General features: G+C 37.3%; 1 protein-coding gene across 3 annotated transcripts; it reads right to left on the bottom strand.

Annotated features, from left to right (window-relative positions):
- Positions 1–283: 283 nt before the first annotated feature.
- Positions 284–20,094, bottom strand: LOC103712070 (squalene synthase 1-like). 3 transcript variants are annotated; one of them, XM_008798456.6, is made up of 14 exons: positions 19,545–20,094; positions 18,830–18,872; positions 16,480–16,569; positions 16,022–16,097; positions 11,556–11,625; positions 10,271–10,414; positions 10,062–10,166; positions 9,605–9,751; positions 6,463–6,538; positions 3,437–3,525; positions 911–1,002; positions 793–838; positions 630–705; positions 284–441 (listed from the first exon to the last, which is right to left on the bottom strand). In XM_008798456.6, exons 1-13 carry the CDS (start codon positions 19,737–19,739, stop codon positions 649–651), a joined length of 1,230 nt encoding a protein of 409 aa, XP_008796678.1. In that variant the 5' UTR covers positions 19,740–20,094; the 3' UTR covers positions 284–441; positions 630–648. The 3 variants fall into 3 exon arrangements, with proteins under 3 accessions (XP_008796678.1, XP_088559996.1, XP_008796679.1); XM_088703870.2 differs by having other exon boundaries at positions 9,698–9,751; positions 19,545–19,947; XM_008798457.6 differs by having other exon boundaries at positions 284–471; positions 19,545–19,941.
- Positions 20,095–20,727: the final 633 nt, after the last annotated feature.

Genomic DNA, 20,727 nt, shown 5'->3' with positions numbered 1-20,727 from the left:
ATTAAATAATTTATTCTGATCATGGCGTAGGGATTCTTGGACATAATTTATTTCTCCTGCAGTATGGTCAAAATAGTCTTCGACGCACGGAGAGGCTTTGAATTTCGTAGAGTTGCTCCTTGGTTGCATCAAACCATTATAAACATCCACGTACGTGCCAAAGCACTGTAAGTATTATGGAAAGGCTCGGATGGATGGAAACTCGCTCTCAAAGCCGAGCCCACCAATATATTCAGTTACTAAAATGGAAGCATTGAAGGCCGTTGACGTCGACATCAGACAATGTAAAAACCGAAACTTGGATTGGGATGTTCATCATGTTCGTCATCATGTACTTTGATATTCAAAGTCCATATTCATACATTTGTTTTCTCCTGAAATACATGAAAACCAGATGGCAGTAGAAACCTATACTAACGTGAGAACCCCCAAGCGCCAACCCTGCACGCATCAGCATGCAAAATCATATGGCTGCAGTTATATTTGAATAATATTAGTTGCAAGGCCAGTAAGGCATGAAGTGATCAACTTTTTCAGATAGAGTAGAAAATATCCTTGCATGCGACCTGAAGAACAAAAATATGAATCGGTTGAAACATGAAAAGGTAATTCGCAACGAAGACCCTTACCAACATCTGGAAGAATTAATCATTTAGCGGATAGAATGGCAAATAAGACAGATACTAAGAGGAGGACCATGATCACCTGCAGCAGCATTGTGACCGAAAATTAGATGCAATCTTACACTTGAAGCAATAGCACATCGGACAAGTGTCTGGTGCAAGAACTTACCAGCACTGAATTGTACTGCAGCCTGCTCTCATACATGTGATATCCCCTGAAGAAGCCCACATGCAATCGTTATTGCAACAAACAAAACACAGCACCAAAGGGAATAATAATGACAAACCTTTTATTTAGCAATCCTGAGGATATGCAAGCCTTCTGTATTGCTTCCACACGATGACGAGTAAGACTGGCATTTGGATCATTATCATCGATCTGCATGCGCATTTTACATGCCTCATCAATATTTTGACGATACAATTTACTTCATATAGAATCCTTAGGACAACAATCATTACAGTTGGAACTTGTTTGGCAGGAGTAGAAAAATGTATTAAGCCAAATCCAACAAAAAATAACCAAGAGTGAGAACCATGGAGATAAATGGTAATTTATGCAATATATCTTTTTTTTTTTAAAAAAAAAAATCTGAGGGGTAATGCATTCAAAAACAAAGAACTCTACTTAAAACTTTTGGAATGATTGCTGACAAGAGTTTGTGACTACAGACGGGAAGCCAACAGAACATCATTATTACTCGTTGGTTATATTGGATGCATGCCGCATGTACTTGGTATAGATGAAACACATTTACACCCAAAACAAATAGTCTTCTTGCAAAAGCCCAATATGGTGTATGGGAGCAATTCATATATAGTGAGATTTGTTACATTTGAATCAGCTCTTAGACTTTTTTTCCCTCTTTCCCTCCAGGTCACATAATAATCTAATATCTTCATGTACTCATCCACAAGCACTGTATTGATAGGGCCAATAAGAAAGAAATTAGAAAACCTGAATCTTTCCCCATAAACTCTCAAGATTTTAAAATTATTATTTATTACTCGTTGATTACTCGTTAATATCTTCATGTACTCATCCACAAGCACCGTATTTATTACTGTAATCTCTACATTTACCTTACCTAAGGAATTCATGTGTCCTACAATTGATAACCATCAAAACAAGTCAAGGATTTACCTTTAGAGATCTAATGATTACAGATGATTGTTGCCAAGGACACATGAGAAATAGCTAGTTTGGGTAGCCGGACTGATAAGACTATTTAGGATAAACAGTTGCAAATTGTGAATCATTTATATTCTATAATATATTTTCTTAGAGAAAGTGTTTGTCCAATGTTTTAGGCAAATCCTATAATGCAATGGTGAATATACATGATCAGTCAAATAGTGAAATTATATTTATCTCAAAAACCAATAATACCTTATTTTAGCAGCGCGACCTAAATGCACATAGGTGCATTGTCATGAGGGATTTATCTCATGATAATCCAATTGCTAGGGAGTTCACCATAATATAACTTCCACGAGCTATTTACAAACTTGGATCCATAGTCGGTGGAACTGTCCTGAACCGGGCGGTTCGGGGCGTACCGAGCCATACTGGCGGCAGATCGGGACAATTCCAACAACGAAAATGAAACCCATCGACGAAGGAGAAAGAGAAGAAAAGAGAGGAAAAGAGAGAGAGAGAGAGAGCAAGTGGGGGAGAGAGGAAGAGGGAGAGGAAGGAAGAGAGAAGGGCGACCCAACAGGGGAGCCCTTCTCCGCGCGGCTCGCTGGTCTCCGCCACCCTCCTCTCTCCCTCCCTCTCCCCCTTCTCTCTCTCTTTTCCTCTCTTCCGTTCGCCCTCTCCCCCATCTCCTCTACTGTGTCGGTACAGGGCTGGCACAGAACGGTACAGGGGTGTATCGACTGATGCTACCGGACAACCGGTCCGGGCCCTGATTCAGGCACACCAGACCTTGCTTGGATCTACATGACATGCGATTAATTAAGTGTTAACTGTTAAGTAATCATGCATCCAACAATGCATAAATTGGAATCCCATCTTAACTCACATGATCTCATGAGCTTATAAATTGGATCGGCTTATTTTGGAAGTTGGAGGTTCATATCCACTTAGACAGGATACGTGATTGTACACAATCTTGGAACCGCTATATTACCCCTATGGAGTGTGATAGAACATTGGTCATTGGTGTGGCCTTACTAAGTCTCAAGAGCACTAGGCCCTTGCCACAATGGGGCGAGTAATTTAAAGGCTAGCACACATTTAATTGTTGATCAGCATGGCAAGATACAACATGACACATACCCATGCCATTGCTTTGCTGGCACAATACCCTTTGCTAATACATGGTCAGTTGTGTTATTGGATGTCAAGCATTTAAGCATGAGCATGGCATGGCACAACATGGCGACACGCCACCAACACGTGATACTTCAATCCTTGAGAGCTAGCCCCTCAGGAGAGGCCAACTCTCTATCTTTGGTAGCCTGCTCTCCAAAATCCACCCCCTCCCTCCCCTACTTCCCCCCGCCGGCTTTTCTACTTGGTTTTGCTTAAGGGGTATTTGTAGATGAGTGATATTAGGTCAAGTACATATCTAGCATGATTTAAGAGTTAAGAGGTTTTGGCTCACCATCTGGGATGATAATTGACTATGCATTTGCATGAGATAAGATGCACAGATAATTGTCCTATTTCATAACAAAACTACAAAACAACAAGTATCTGCTACATAAAGACAGATGTGTGATCGAGTGGATAGACAATATCATGAAAAATATCTTAAACCTTTCCAAACAGTATATTAAGAAAATCTAAATAGACAGAACAGTACCTTGGACTTGAGCAAAGATGAAAATTCAAAGAAAGCACCATAGACATCTGACATTGATCTTGTTTGGTCAATAACCCTAGCAGTAAGTCCTGGAAAGCACAGTCAAAAGGTACTATCCATCACTAAATAGTACATAAATATATTTTACTTTCATGACATAAAATGCTTCAAGATACTGATCTGGGGTTCCATAAAAAATACACAAATCACCATGGACCATGATAAACCTTGAATTCTAAAAATAAATCGATCAACAAAATCATAGTGTCAATGAATAATCGTTAGATATTATAATAGTAAATGTGCCCCTGCCATATAAAATGGATGTAACAATTAATGTTCTTTGTTCTGTAGGAAAGCAAGGTGGGTAAATGTTAATGTCTCGTCCATTTCTTTTCACAAAATATTGGGGTTTTTCATGAACCTGAACTACTCTCAGAACAATCAGTCAATAATACAAAGGTGGGCTTCAAGTCAAGCACACCCAACACTTTATTAACTATATTTTTTAGCATACTTTATTCCCAAGTTCATCCTCCAAAGGTGAAAAGAATATCTTGGAAAAAATCATTAACAAGACAAAGATGCACCTGATTAATAGTGCAAAAATCCACATCTACATCAAAAGAGCATAGATTTTGAAGCAATTATCTAACTGTTGTAAAACGAATAAAGAACAAAAAACAACAATACCTGTTTGATGGTGAGTTGTCGGTAAGAATTATTTAAATACTGTTTATCTTAGCCATTCCAGTTATGTAAACTAGCTACAACTTGCTCAATTAGGTCAACAGGTTAGTCTAATAAATATTCACAAGCTGTTTCATTTGCCAGTTAAAGAAATTAAAGATGTTTCAAGGAGAAACTAAAAAACCTTCCTCTCTCTCTCTCTATATATATATAAAGCATAGTTTCTTCTTATTTGCAAGCAATGTCTCATATCCTTTTGTGCCAATGCATGCTAAAACTCAGCATGCTATGGTAAACTACACCATATAAAGTTTAGGCCTGAACAACGAAGGCTTAACTGCCGACTGTTAGGGATGCCAATAGGCCAGCTCTGATTTGAGCATTTCAAAATTTGAATAGACCCAGCCCAATAATCCAGCCCGAACAATATAATGGTAGTTTTGCATGTCAGTCTGTCAACATCCCTAGCGACTGGTAACACTAGCTTACTTGTATGGGGTAGGGCCGGTAGGCCGTGGATCAAATATGATTCAGCAAGCTCTGAAACTTTTTACTAAATTTCTTAAATCCATGTTAGCCCTTGGTAAATTGATTTTAAAATCTTGGCCAAAAACTTCTACCTAGGGTCGTGCACTCAATTCAGATTTTTTCCAAAAACTCATTCCAACTCCTACATGTTAAGCACTTCAATATTCTTTCTTTCTTTCTTTCTTTTTAGAGACAAGCATCCCTATACATGTAACCAAATTGGCTCTTCAGTTCAGGTAAATAATGTAGGGCTTATTTTAAAACCTGGAAGACCCATTGGTTGAAGAAATCTATCTATAGAAGGAATACAACAGAAGAGCTTCCCATTGTATAAAATGTCTTTATATTAATCTCACCCGAGTGCTCTATAATGTGGATTTTTATGAGAACTGGTGCTAGGTACTGGTATTTTGTATGATCATACAAGTGGTAGAGCACAACTGTGCCAAGCCAAGTGAAACTTTGAGCTTGTAATAAAATCAATGGTGTGTTCAAGCTCAGGTTGAGCTCAAGCTAAGCTTAAAGACAAGCACATGAATAAATTCTCAAACTGAGCCTGAAACTATACTTTCATTGCAAGCAAATTAATGGCCGTGCTCAACTTATTATTATCTGATCCTTACAACACAGCTTGCTATTGGATTGTTTTCTGAAAGTACAAGCTCAAATTGAACCACTTATTGAGCCAAGCTCAAGGCTGTTTAGGAAGAGTATGGTCGTTTGCAGCCTAAAAATTAGAAAATTAGCTCATTTAAACCTCGATATTACTCAAGGTTGAATATTTATATAATATGATAACTTGGGAGAGAAAAAATTTGAAGAAAATGAAGTCTTACAATGATGACATCATGTTAATTAATATCAAACTTGCCACATATCTATCATAGAAATACTTCTGGCTAATTAAACTTGAGATGGAAAAGATTCATATTATCAACAACATTGAATTTATGAAAAAGATTTCAGAACATCAAGGTAATATGAATTAGGTCTAGCAAACCATGCTGAACCGGCCGATTCAAAGCATACTGAACTAGACCGGTCAATTCCCAGCATGGTTTAGCCCACCGATTCAATACATAAATCCTACCGCCCCTATGCCCTCATCTCTCCCCTCCCGATGCGTTTGAAGCCTCCTCACCACTCCTCACTCTAGGTGATGCGTTTGAAGCCTCCTCCTCCGGACACTCCTCGCTCTAGGTGAGTCCTCTCTCTCTCAAGGTTTGTTCGAAGGCTGGATCTGAAGCTCGAAGCCCTCTCTCTCCTTCTCTAGCCTCCTCCGGCCTTTCTCCTCCGACCTTCCCTAGAAGCCCATTCCTCTGATCCAGATGCATCCAACGACATCCCGTCCACCAGCAAGATAAGCCCCTCCTCTCTCTCTCCCTCCCTCCCTCTCCCTCTTCCTATTTCGATACACACCTCGACACGATACGATACGGACCCGTACTATACTAAACCGATCGTTGGCCAATGCGAGCCACAACACTGGTCTGGCATACCTTGATGTGAATACATGGTGAAGCGGGAAGGTAAATCCCATTCAAAGGAGTCATGCGGGAATGGAGGCAAGAAATCATCCCTACAATTGATAATTTCCATTATTTCGTATCTTCTATTTGAACAATCTAAATTATAGAAAGAAAACAATGAACTCCTGGTGGTAAACTGAAATGACTAGAGAAATACCAATTAACAAAAAAGAAAAAAAAAGCAAGAAACCAACATGAAAATGAAAATGATATCATCAAGCTCAAAACAAATAAACATGAAGAAATCAATAGTAAAAAAAAGGTCCACAATTTTCTTACCACGTCGCATCTTCACAACTCCTCTAAAAACCTCCACATTATTATAGCATAGAGCAAGGGTTCCAATTGCCATGATCTGATGCAACTCGCAAATGTCAACTAACATGCACTTTGGAAATAGATATAAATGTTCAAACTAGACAACAGAGTTTCTAGAGTGGAACTATGAGAAATAAAAAGCAGAGCTAAAAGTAGCAAGGAAAAATGGAACATTGAGAAGGGCAATAAAAGTTCCATCAAAATTTCATTTATTACATTCACAGGACAGAAAAACATTAGCAAAAAGTCAGTGAGGATACAAATAACATATGCTGAGTTTTAAGTAATGATTATTATAACACTTGTCTTAGCAAATAACAAAAGATGAGCTTGCACTTCTTGCCATGAACCGCTGACATCAAAGTTTAACAGCAAACGTGTTAGATATCAAGCCAGAAGAAAACAATAAGGGCATATCAGACTCCAGTCAAATAAGATGCATTGTCACATGTGCCAAGTAATACAGGCCAGTGGGACAACATTGCTTCTACTGTTTAATACAGCCTAATAAGAGCCAACACACCACTTTCTTTTGCACTTGATGAAGGTTACTTTTATAACCATATAACCATCATCCTTGCATAGACTTTTCTTCTAAGATTATTTTATTAACTTATAAAAAATATGTCATGGCATGACCAAAGCCGATCCAATATTCAAATGCATACTACTCAACACTGAATGACCATGTATGCAAAAAGTATAGGCCCCCATGATGCTGATACAAAAATGTCAACATGCAGGTACATGCACATGCAATGGTACAAGGTACTTTTTTTGTTTATGTCCTAGTACAGCATATGGTATATGCACTTGAGAGTTTTGCAACTGCATCTTCAAACCATCCAAGCCAATAAAAATGTCAACATGCAGGTACATGCACACGCCATGGTAGATGGTACCTTTTTTTTTGTTTTATGTCCTAGTACAGCATATGGTATATGAACTTGACAGTTTCATGACTATATCTTTAAACCATCTAAAGCCAATAAAAGCTGACCTGTTGACATTTTGCTTAAAAAGAAAGCAAAACATTTTAATAAAAAAGTTTTATCTAATAAGAATTTTAGTATAAACACCAAAAAGCTAATACACTGTGGGTATGAAGGTTTTATAGATTTCATAATTAAAAGTTACAAATTCATACATGTGAATATGCCATGATGCCAAGCATTTTAATTTTGATATTGTAATATTTAGCAAACAATTAGCTATCAATGCTTGCTTATATTAGGTAGAGATTGTACATATTTTTTCTCTCTGCATTTTTAACTATAGGTGGTGTTTGCCGTACATAGAATGGGTCATGGACAGGTATGAGAAACACCAAAACAAAGAAATTGACAAAAATAGAACGATGACTCCCTAATGTAAACTATGGTTTGAAGACAATAACACTAGAATTGAGTTTTGATATGATGACTATGTCATCATATAACTAATGACACACTTCTACCAAAAAATAATTAATGACATGCTTTGCCATGCTGCAAGATCCAAGATGCTTCAAGTCTAGCAGAATTTCCCTAAAAGCATGCACTAAAGAGTGGCAGAAAGTTATTCTGGAGTTTGGACTTTTCATTTTACTTTGGATTTAACTGTTTAATTGTGATTATACAATGTTGAGAGTCCCTTTTAACAAGGACTTTGCTAAGTCACTAGTGACAGTTTGCAAGTTTTGAGTAAACTTTAAATTCTTTTGTAGTTTTACCCCATTTGCTATTATAACTACAGTAAAATTAGGATTTTGAGATGTGAATGACAGTTATTTCAGAATTTCAATCATGTATTCACTGTGTTGAGAGGTTAACAATTGTCATTAATATCCTACAATTTCAAGCCTGAATATTTTCTTGTAGGAAAAAGAAAAGGAAAGAGAAACATGTTTTGTAACACATTTTTTTAACATGCATCACTAAAAGTCAAGAACTAAACTGAGATACAAAGAATTCATGTTGATTAATTGTAACTGGCTAGGGTTTAGCTTTGCTATGGCAACGAGCTTTAAAAATTATTTTCTTGCTGAGCACATGAGTTTCTCTATATAATTTTTCCTTTTCTTGTTCAAACGTACCTATTTACACTTAAATGTAAGGAGTTACTATAAAGACATCAAGATTAGTCTTTTTTTGCTTCACTAGAAAATATGGTGGGAAGAAGAATAGTAAATGATTTATTAAGAGAAAGAAACTATTTTTCCCAAAAAAAAGCAAATAAATTATAACCATTCTGGAGCATTTCTTTTTCTTTCATTTTTTCTTTTGAGGTAGAGAGCGAGAGAAAGGGAATAGGGACCACCGTGGTAAACTACACAAGGAAAGGAGGTTACAACTGGGGCATTGCCCACTTCATAACTATTCTGGAACATTTCAAACTATCTTGTTAGTACAATTTGGCTATTCCCTCATCCTCCTACAACCTAAAAAATAATTCAATTTTGGACAACAGCGAAACATTTTTTTGCAGTCAACTGATATTGTAGGATTTTATTCTCTACCAACAGTGATCTTCTTGCTATTTCCAATTCTACATGAAGTTGCCATGCTAGTACTGCCAATTATAGTTTATGCTAGAAGTAACTGAATGATGCATAAAGTTCGTGGCATCATGTTGCATGTCTAACATGAGCATCTGCAGCTTGCAGACAAGGGATTATTTGATTAGGAGAAAGAGAGAAATGGAAATGGGGTATGTGGAGAGTTATTGTTTCCCCTATGCTTCTAGTTACTCTTAAACCAAATAAGCCTGACATTTTCCAAAGCAATAATAGAGGGTGTGAAATGGTCAACATTAGAGTTTGCTAAAAGGTGAAAGGGATGGGGGAAATTCATGCTCGGGATTGAGAAGGCAATGAAGTTGCAGGCTATGGAAAATCACCTGAATTGCCACAAATCACCTACTCTTCAGACAGACAGACACAGAAAGAGATAGAGATACAGAGAGAGAGCACAAACATTAAAGAAAAGATAACATAAGAAAAATACCAAAGGGGAACATGTACCGTAAAATATCATTTTTTGGGCAACTCTAGTAACATTACTTCTTAGCCATGATATCCGACAACTATTCTACTTCCAGTTAAAGCAAACATTTTTCAATGTACCTGTGGAATAGCACAAAATTGAAAGATGGCAAGATCCTTCAAAGCAAACAAGTACTGAAGGCAATCTTCAGCATGCATTAAAGCATTGGTTACCATGTCATTTAAGCATTGCACAGCTTTTGTGGAATTCTCCTCATATTTCAAATCCTGTATTGCATAACGTCAATGGAAACAAGGAATTAGCCCCTGGAATATGAAACCAACAAAAACCTGAATTTCGTGAGAGAAAAATTAGGTTAGCCCACTGTACTTGTTTTTGATCTTGATGATAAAGACAGAGGGACACAAATGAAAAAGAAAAGAAGCTTGCACGCTCAGATAAAGCAGGTAGAAAAAGGAAGAATATAATATAAAACACTGGTTAACCATCAAAGTAATGGTTCTAGAAATTAAACTATATAACAAAAAGAAAAGGTCAAATGATGAATAAGAAATTATAAAAGTACAATGCATAAACCTCAAGTTTACTGGCATATTTACTCCAAATTTCCCGAGGCCAGAACATGCGTGATTTTGGTATCTCATTTATATCTTCCAAATAATCTCGGATTATATTTGTTTTCTGCTTGTCAAAAGAAGGAAAATATGGAGTTATTAATTAGTGAACAGCCAGTAGATAAATGGCACCGTGAAGCAATTAAAACATTACCAATTGACTTACAGTACCTGAAGAAATAAGCCCATTGAATTGGAAAGGGAATCTGGAGCTAGTTCTTCCAACCCAGACGCATGAAAGAGCTTAGACAGTCCTAATCCAACTAGTCCTGCTACATAATGACAGTACTCATCATAATCGTTGATTGTTTCTACCTGCATACAAGGAAAAGAAAATTGGTCTAAACTTTAATGTAATACTATAATAGCATAGTATGAAATAAGTTTCAGTACAAATATTCTTATATCTCATAAGTTTTGTAAAGAATAAGTTTTCACTATTTGGTATTCCTATTAATCTAAAAAGAAACAATCAACCATACACACAACATAACCATCACGACAAATGAAGTAAAAGATTGTCCTCAGGCCAGAAATGAAGTAGATTATACATCATTTGCAAAAATTTTCCCTTTAAAGGACAATGTGGGTATTGAAAATATGAACTGACACCTTGAGGAAGGAATTAAATAGCTAATCCTGTTTCTATATGCAATGGGAATGAGACCAATGTAAACTCACAGCCTTTTGTTTCTGTTTAGAAAAGAACAGTAACTTCAATTTCTTTTCTTTTTGCAGGCTAGCATTAGTAAAGTAACATGAGTTCTCCATGTTTATGAGGAAACAACTTTTGTAAACCATCACTCAGTTATAGTAAAACCATGCAATTTAATACACTGAGTAAATCAAACATTTTAAGAAGCCACTGGCCTATCAATGAAAAGGACAGAAATACAAAATAAATGACCATAAATTCTAAGCTAAAATGCCATACTATAGAATGAATTACAAGCTTACTGAAGATGCATGACAGGGGAGTTCAAAAGCGTAGACTCTTTTTTTATTATTATTTCAGTAACAATTAGCTGCTAGATTATGACATTCCCAAGAAAGTTTATTGGAAATAGGTGTTCAAGCAAAGATTCACATATCACACCTTCATATATAGCCTTGGATCTATCATTTGGCAGCACTGTACCCAGCTTAATGACAGAAACATTTTATATTTGTTCTATTGGCTAAAACAAGAACACATTCAAAAGCATGCATTGTCTTAGAGATTGCATTTTGTTTGACAGCGCAATATCCAAGAAACTATCTAACAATGATGAGTCTTACATGGACTATCTAACAATGATGAGTCTTACATGGACTATCTAACAATCATGAGTCTTACATGGCCAAATGGTCTCTAAAGAACATACAAATATAAAACCAATCCAGGTGTGCTCCTTAATTCTGTATATTGTGTGAGTTCATGTATGTTTGGCTATAAAGTAGCATTGAAATTACGGACCTCCTTGCATATAAACTTTGCCATTCCTGCACCCATTCTCTTGGTAATATCTTCAATTGCCTCCTGATAACTGAAATGCCACAGAAGCAACACTAATTTTAGTTAGTCCAAAACAAAGTCTACTGAAGGAGGCACCAGGTGTTGAAAGAAATATTGGATGCTAAGGTTTACTGTCCAAATAATCCATGGTGAGGGAAATTCTTATTAGACACTAAAGCTTAAAGTTCTTTGTCAAAAAGCATATTAAAGGACGTACTGAGAAGATCATGAGGACAGCTGTTATGTGAAAGGACTATTGAATACAGATAACGAAGTCCATTTACCAAAGAAATATCTAGGATTGATTGAATGGAATCCTAATCTGTAACAAGGAAGCCATTGAGGACTGTGGCATGCAAGAGTTGAAGTGTACTAGTAACCGTACCCGTACCAGGTTGGTAGTATGGTACAATGTCAGTAATGTATCATACAAACATAATATGATAGTTGGCACCAGCACAGCAAAAGTGAGACCAACTACATATAGCACCGAGGGGCATACGAAGTAGTCCCATTGTATGGTAGAAATTTGCCTGGTATCGATTGATAATAACTGGCACTCCTACCCCCTTGATGCCTTGAAAACCCACATTCTAATCGTAAACTTAAAACTAACTCAAACATGCAGCTTTTTGACTGACAAATTTGCCAAGGCACTCATGATGATTTTGAACGATACCTTTTTCATTGCATGACATGAGAAATTAATTAGAGATAATATTAACATAGCATACAAAGGAAACAAAACCTGAAAATGTAACAATAAATATAAGATCATGGGATTGTGTAAAAGATATACAAGCAGCACTCCCGCATACAAAAAGAAAGAAAAAAAGAAGGCACCGAACCAAGCATTCATGTCACTTTCCAGATTTGAGATAGAGACTGCATGACACTACGATTATGAAAGAAAAAACTAGTGCCCAAGCAATGGCATTTTAAGAACACCTTTTCACATGCAAATTAATGCAAACATTTCATGAGAGTATAACTTCCATTAAAGCATGCTATGTCACTACACTACCTGATTTTTCATCAATGAGTTTGGCATAGAAAGAGGACAAGACCCACAAAAAATTGATTTTAGTTGAAGATCTGATTGAGGTTTCCATCTGAAGCTTCAAGGTTAGGCTCCTAACATGGAGACAACACATAATCTGCCAATTTTTTTTTGAAGCAAAACATTCTTCAAGAACCTAATAGGACATCTTTAATGATGATGTCAGATGGACCTCCCCATTGCTGCAACCTGGAGCGTTATCCTTACAGTCCATTTATTCTTTCTACTGAAATCCCTTGATCTAGTGATAGTTTTAATTTCACAATTCTGAAGAAAGACCATATGAGCCCAACAAATTTGGGAATGGATCCAAACATGTCGGCATATGCCTGACCGAAGAGTCCATCCAGTTGGGATTTTCTACACTCAGACAGCAAATATGGCCAATATCCAGGTAAATATTACATTATTTGTAATTTATATAACACATATTGGCAATTAGTTTTTTAAGAGAACAAAAGAAAGATTTGACAAGCCTCAGGTAAAAAAGATAACATATTTTATTTTGAAAGCATTGCATAATTAGAATATGATAATAAACATTGCGTTGACCTCTACAGCTATTTAAACTCCGCTGATTTATTTTAAAACATTAAAGTTATGAAATAAATTTAGATCTATTCAAATTTCTAGGATCAACTTAACATGGTAGCCTAGTTTTCTGTGAGACTACTTCCATATCAAACCAACCAAAAGAAATATACATATATTTTTTTCAAGTGTTTCATGCCAAAGGATACAATGTATAGAAAATTCCAGGGCATTTTAAGAAAAATGAATACATATATTTATGAAAAAATTTACACAGGTTTGCAAACAAAACAATGGAGTTTTTATTTGCCTTCTTAGGGTAAATATGGCGTTCATGATGCTATCAAAAACTTCATATGATTCCGCAGATTGTAACAATAATCATGACAAGAATTTTCTGGAAGTAGCAAAGGTATGGTGAGGTAAAACTCATGATTAAGATAAAATACATTGCACATTTCTAATGATTTTGAAACTGTAAAATAGACTTAATTGGGCACATTCATAATGATTTTGAAAAAAATAAAGCAGATTCAACTATTTGCATGATCAATTTTTGACATCCGAATTTGCTTTATGCTGTAAATGTAAGAACAGAAACATGAGATTTTGAACCGAGTTATCGATCACAGTGGAGAGTGAGAAACTCCAAAAATCCAAGATCATCATTCCCTTTGCTGATACAGTCAACCTTCTATTAATTATACATTGACATCTTTGGATGTTGAAAAGAAGTTTAAATACCCTGAAAGTCTTCTGAAGTAATTTAGCAGAACCTGTGAGATAATCCGTAATATTGCCCATGAAGTGCCATAAAATACTTCATACTGCATTGGCATAATTGAGTGATGCATTGCATCAGAGGACACAATGACAAGAAGAAAATACATCAGTTGCTAAAGTCAGATGTGCAATGCATGTATGGCCCTAACCCGCAGAATATTTAATGGAAGGACATGATCCTATTAACTGATAATACAATTTGCATTGTATTTATGTAACTTGTTAAATACATCACCTGTTAGTTGACATAACCCCTACTTGTTTCTCTCTTTGGAGAAAGAGAGGGAGAGGATCAAATAGTGGGGGGTACATATACAAAAAAAAGGGATTATATATGACCCAATTCACTATCCCAAAACCTGACAAAACAGTGACGAGCATTGGAGACTAATATGGAGATACATAAGCTGATGATTAACTCATATTTACATATAGACAACAAGTACATAAGTGCTTCTTTAGTTGATCGAGAAATTCAATATATGCAGATCCATAGCCTTAATTGCAACATTTGGAAGCAAGAATTTGGGCCCCAATTGATACTGGTCCATACTGGGCATTCTGGATTGGAGCAGCTGGGATGGATCCATTACCAGCTGATTTGCCCTGAGACCAGTCAGGACATGGTCAAGATCCGAGAATGCCAAAATAAACTTATGAATATGTCCTTCTAAAGTACCTTAGCTATAACTAAAGCACCAAATTAAAAAAAAGCTAAAAAAAAAGAGAACAATTCCCAATGGGTGCTAAAATCAACACCAGTACCATAAACCTAATAATGGGCTCAAAAAGCTTCATGTGGTCCCAACCAAGCACTAAAAACAACCTCAAGAACATTAACAAGCATCAAACAAACAAAAAAAACAGCAAATGGAAAAAAAAACTCTGGTATGTTGCCGAGACGAAAGAGTATATCATGTCTCAACATAAGCATTTTTGAAACCATACTGACCCGATGCCTGACAAGTACGGGCACTAGGGACAGGACTAAAATCTTTGTTTGGAAGAAAGCATCTAGGGACATGGCATTACTGATTATATTGGAATCACATTGCCCCTCAAGATAAAATGAGAAATAATCAGTTGAAACTTCGTACTTGGATATCCTTCTCTTATATCTTTAAGCAGATGACAGAAACCATTACTTGCACACAAGAATATTGAAATATCTTTATTGCACCATAATTGCAAGATTTTGTGGTGGGCTTCAGATGACATGGAAATAACGGGCTTTAGGCTTCCAATATTCAATAGCATCATCCTTTCTAAGAAGAAAGAAGGGACAGCTAACATTGCAGATTCATGTTGCTTTCAAGTGTCAACCCTTAATTTCTTCAGGATAGCTAGTGCTTTTTTACCAAAGTAGTAGTAAAACTGTACACCGCCCCTAGTGCATGGTATATATTTGTGTGCATAAGTTCCTATTCCACTGGGTGAGGTGTTTAGCTGGAAGAAATTAATGCATTTGCAAGGAAAAACAAAACTCAATATGCAGTATATACAAGAAATGGGTACAGATGCAACACCATTAGCCTCTACTCCTTGTACATAGCACTGCCCTCTTGTGCGCAAACTTATTGCAGTGGATAAGAAACATACGCAACTCGTTTCCTTATTTTTTGGTTAGTCTCTCTATGTGTCATTTTGTGGGGGTTGGGTGGGAAAACAGTTGTTTTATATAAGGAGAATTCCCCTACTTTCACTCTCATGGAGATTATGTACTTTCCATTCTATCCTTGACCTAATAACTTCATCTTTACATTACTAATTAAAATAAAGAAAAAAGATGCACAGCTGTACTTTCGGTACTTAAACAATTGTGTGTTTTCATTCTTAAAAGTGATCATGAAAGGCAGGTATTTGTATTGTTGCTCTACCAGTGGAAGGAACCAAATTCTGGTTGTTTATACCTTACATCCAACAAATTCAATTCCAAAACTGAAAGGGTAGTAAAATAGTAATATATCCATGTAATGGAACAGACTAGTATCAATGACAGTCTGCGGCTTTTGGAAAGTAGTTGCATAAAACAAGTCTCTGAAAAAGAAAAGACCTTGCACCAAGCTCTAAGAAAGCAGTTGAAACATAATGAAATTTATCCATCAGAACTTTGTAGTCCTTTGCTCCACCTAGGGAAAAAAAAAATTACAATTAGCAAGACTTTCAAGATATACATTGGAGACATCAATGCCATATATTTAAGAATTAAGACAGTGAAGACTTCAATCATCACTTATGATCATAGACACAAATCCTTAAACCAGAAAATGACTATATCTAAGCAAGGATCCAGCATTCAAGAACAAAAGGAGAAAACCAGAAAGTAAACTAAAATCTTATCAAAAGAAGGTTCTTCATTGTCTAGGCACTTGAATCTGAGATCTAAAAAAATAAAATGGTTTCTAATACAAGGAAAATCACAGATACTGTGCTTAAAAAAAGGTAAAATAGATATCAAATAAATTCATGAGAAAAAGGAGAAAATTGCATTTAAAGGATTACATCCCTTACATGAGAAATGCCAGTCGCGTTCATATATGTGATGATGGAAAGACTCCAGAATTGGCACTTTGATGTCAGAAGGTATGCTAGTATCATCCTCTGCCATTAAGTTAGGAATAGTGGAATTAGATAAGAAGCTCACTCTTCATAAATTTCTTCAGGAAACATAGCAAGCTGAAACATGTAATGATCGTGAGATGCTTTGTAAACACCAGATTTAATAACATGGTTTAAAACCAATTATATTAATACTATGATACCAATTTGGAGCCAAAGGAAAAATATTCCATTTCACATAAGAAAGCAAATTCATAGCCAAACATGTTGTCGACCAATGGACCAACATTGATAATGGCTCTGATCATTCCCTCATTTTCAAGCTCGTATCTTGCCATAGACAGCCTTCAAATCCACAGCATATCAGCTTTCTTATATGCACGCATCACCAACTTTATGTGCTCAGATATGCTTCTTGCCCATGTATTTGTTAGGACCGTAGGCGTTGCCATCTCACTAAAACCCGCAGGTGATAGTGAAAGCTTAACCATGGTCTTTAAACCGACTATCCCAAGCGCCCCCCCGGCGTTTGATTACGACTTGGCCCACACCAGCCTCCGCCGTGAGCGAGCATTGCTGACTTGGCCCACACCGGCCTCCGCCAACAACCCCCCCAGCAAGCGAGCCCTGCTGACTTGGCCCATACCGGCCTCCGCCAACAATCCCCCACCCCCAGCAAGAGAGTTTTTTTTTTTTTTTTAATCGCTTATCCTGGGAATCAAACCTGTGCCGCTGGCTCTGATACCACTGTTAGGACCGTAGGCGCTGCCATCTCACTAAAACCCACAGGTGATAGTGAAGGCTTAATATGGTCTTTAAACTGACCATCCCAAGCACCCCCCTGGCCTCCGCTGCGGGCAAGCATTGCTGACTTGGCCCACACCGGCCTCCGCTGTGGGCGAGCATTGCTAACTTGGCCCACACCGGCCTCCGCTGTGGGCGAGCATTGCTGACTTGGCCCACACCGGCCTCCGCCAACAATATTAACCTTGATTTTATTGTGTCTTCAAATTATGAATTTTTTCCCCTTTTTTGAGAAACTAAGGAGGGTAATAACTTGCAATGAACCTTTTTTCTTGATTATTTACATTTCCTTTACACACTCAGTTTACTATATTTTCATGGCTTATTTCCTGAAATTTTTCAATGTTTGCCAAGTAACAAACTTTCGTTTGACTTGTAAATCCTACTTTTTTTTACAGAAGTTGACTTTCCTTCTGAATTTTAAGTGTTATTGAGCCTTTAGTTTATGAGATTGTTAATTATTTTGGAATGATTAGCTCCTAAATGTGGGGTATTATGGTCCTTTGGCATGTTTATCTTCTCTTTCTCTTTCTCTGGTTCTTCTCGTTTTTCTCTTCTTTCTACACTATCAGGTTGAAAAATTTCCTTTGCTTCTCCCTTTATTTTTGACTGCATGTATGTCTGTGTTTACATCAGCTTCCTGCATAACTGCATATCTTGGTTTTTTTAAGATCTGAGTGTCGTTAGGCTTCTTCTGATTTCATCTTAAACAAGTGTTCAATTTTGAGTCTAAAATGATATCTGTGTGATGTTAAGGTCATCCTTCCATAAAATTGAATGGCAAATCTACAACACTTGGAAACAAAGCAGGTATTGATGTAATTGTACAAAATTAGTTATGAGGTTTGCCCAATTAAGTGCTCGGCAGGTATTGATGTAATTGTACAACATTACATTATGGGGATTGCCCAATTATGTGCTCCTAATGTGCCTTCAGTTCTTACACTCATCAAATTCGAGCAGGGGTTGCTTGATTTGCTAATCCAGTTTTTCACTATAATTATCAACAATATTCTTCAAATAGCTACGTGGGAGCTAAGATCTAGTGCCTGGATTTGCAAAATCAACCACAAAATTGAGCCCCTAATCAATTTTATCTTAATCTAAACAAAAAATTATATTACCTTCAAAGCAAGGCTTCAAGTTCTCAATCTAAATGCAAAATTGGAAAGCACAGGCTCAGTTCATTGGATCAACTGGCAAATGAATGATCAATTGAAATGTTATATTACATTCTTAATAACCAAGTAATGACATCAAAAGATATAGATGCATGCTTTTCACTGGCATGCTTGTTTTGTGCTTCATCTTGTGATGTTATGAGAAGAAATTAGTATCTATTACATCAGGTACATATCCCAAAGAAACATTTCAAGATAAGTAACCTGTTGCGATGATCTAAAAGATGCGAGGACCAAAAATGAATTGTGATTAATGCTTGATTTGAGAAAATAGACTCAACCAAAAAACTGTAAGATTCAAGATGATGGAAACAGACCAACAGTATCAAGGGCTCTGAGGACCAGATAGAAAATGCAAACCTGCACAAACAAAAAGAGCTAAAATACGGTTACAAGTCTTTCTATGGCTAACTCATCGGAAATGATGAGAGATATTGAAGCAACATAATAAAAGAATGTATATCATCACTTTAAAAGAAACATCAACTTTATAGATGCCAAAGTTAGTTTTCGTATCAAGTCATTTATAAAATGATGTATTAGCAATCCCACCTTCTGTTTGATGGAAGAGCAAGAAAATTGCATATAAGTGAAAAGTAATTATACAAGAAGTGAGTAGAGATTTTTTTAAAAAAAATGGAAGGGTTTTTTTTTGGCATAAACACTACTATGGGTCTTACCACCACCCCACTATGGATCTTTTTATATTTCCAAAATAGAGATAAGAAAATAAACAAGAAGATCACATTATCATCATAATAAATTAACCTTTCTTACCACATTAAACCTCACAAAAATCATTCCCAAAAACCAAATTAATTCCAAGAACAACCCCCAAAAAAAATCATCACCAAAATAAAGAAAATCGAATATTTTGAATGTTACGGCGTCATCCGATGCCAACATCACATAAGGGAACAAGATTGCATACCAATCCAACATTATAACCAGCATAAACACGAAAACCAACAAGAAATCCAAGAAATTAGCGGGGAGAAAGAAGAGATGGAGAGAGAGAGAGAGAGAGGTTACCGCATTTCGGAGCTCGGGGCCGAGCTGCTGGATGACGAGGGCGAAGCTCCGAGAGACCTTCTGGAGCATGGTGTAGGAGAAGCCCCAGTGCGGCTCCGCCGGGATCTGTTTCTTGATCCGATCCGACGCCATCTTCAGCTTCACCAACGCGTACAAATCCTCCGGGTGTTCCACGATCGCCCCCAACAACCCCATCTCGCTCTCTCTTCCCCTCTCTCTCTCCCCCCCTCTCTAATGCTTTCCTTCTATTTAATGCCGCCTCTCCGTCGGCCACCGGTTTTATTTCTTTCGGGAATAAACTAATTCCCGGCCAAGGTTTTTATCCTGGTGTATATTTGTTCCCTCCAATTTCGTGGCGATTCCCTCTCCTAAAACCGCCCGGCGGGGCTCCGATCCGGGTCTGAGAATTCTAAACCTGGCTGGACCGGGTAGAGATTGGGATAAGTAATCCAGCTCCCGGGCACCCGATTCGGAATAGATTCCTTCCTATTTTAAATTTCACACGATTATCTTGCTCGTGCGAAGACGTTTTTGGGGCGCCCGTCAAGTTCCCGTGAAAGAAAAAAATTCTGCAGGCCAATTGATTTGGTAGCGCACCAAATCCAGCAAGATGCACAAAACACGTGACAGGAGATGTTCTTGTGATGGAACGGGGCGCCCCCTAAGCGGCGGCACCGGTGCTGCGACCGTGGCTGTCGTGTATCGAAGCCTTCACGTGAGGAAGCATGTGCACTCGTGCAGTCTCGTCCCTAAATTTGCGCGAGACCACCAAGCACGTGGCGAGGATTTCCCCGCTCGCAGGCGGTGCGGTTGTCTCGGCACGGAAGCCCGCCAAAAGGGCTTTCTAGATTTTACACCAGTCAACGAAGAGGAATCACCAGCCAAAGCTCATCCGAGATGGAGGTAGAACGCGGGATGCCGTAAGAGTCCATGAGAGCGGAAAAAGGACGGCAGCGTTATTACATCTTTCTTTGAAAAAAGTTATGCTTTCAATGTCCGTTTGGCTGATAAAATGGAGTTCCAAATAAAAAAATTATACTTTCATCGTGGCATGCGGGAGGTGGTTAAATGTCCACATATGTAGAGTAGGAGAGACTAGAGAGCCAATGAAACTTTTTTAATTTTCTAATGTTGGGGACTTTTCTTATCTCAGTAACTCTATATTTTCCATGCCTAACTTTTC

Source organism: Phoenix dactylifera, chromosome 9, assembly GCF_051530095.1.
Source record: "Phoenix dactylifera cultivar Ajwa chromosome 9, Ajwa_hap1_PhDact_Kaust_v1.1, whole genome shotgun sequence".
Classification (NCBI taxonomy): Eukaryota; Viridiplantae; Streptophyta; class Magnoliopsida; order Arecales; family Arecaceae; genus Phoenix; species Phoenix dactylifera.
This window is presented reverse-complemented; position numbering and strand designations above follow the sequence as displayed.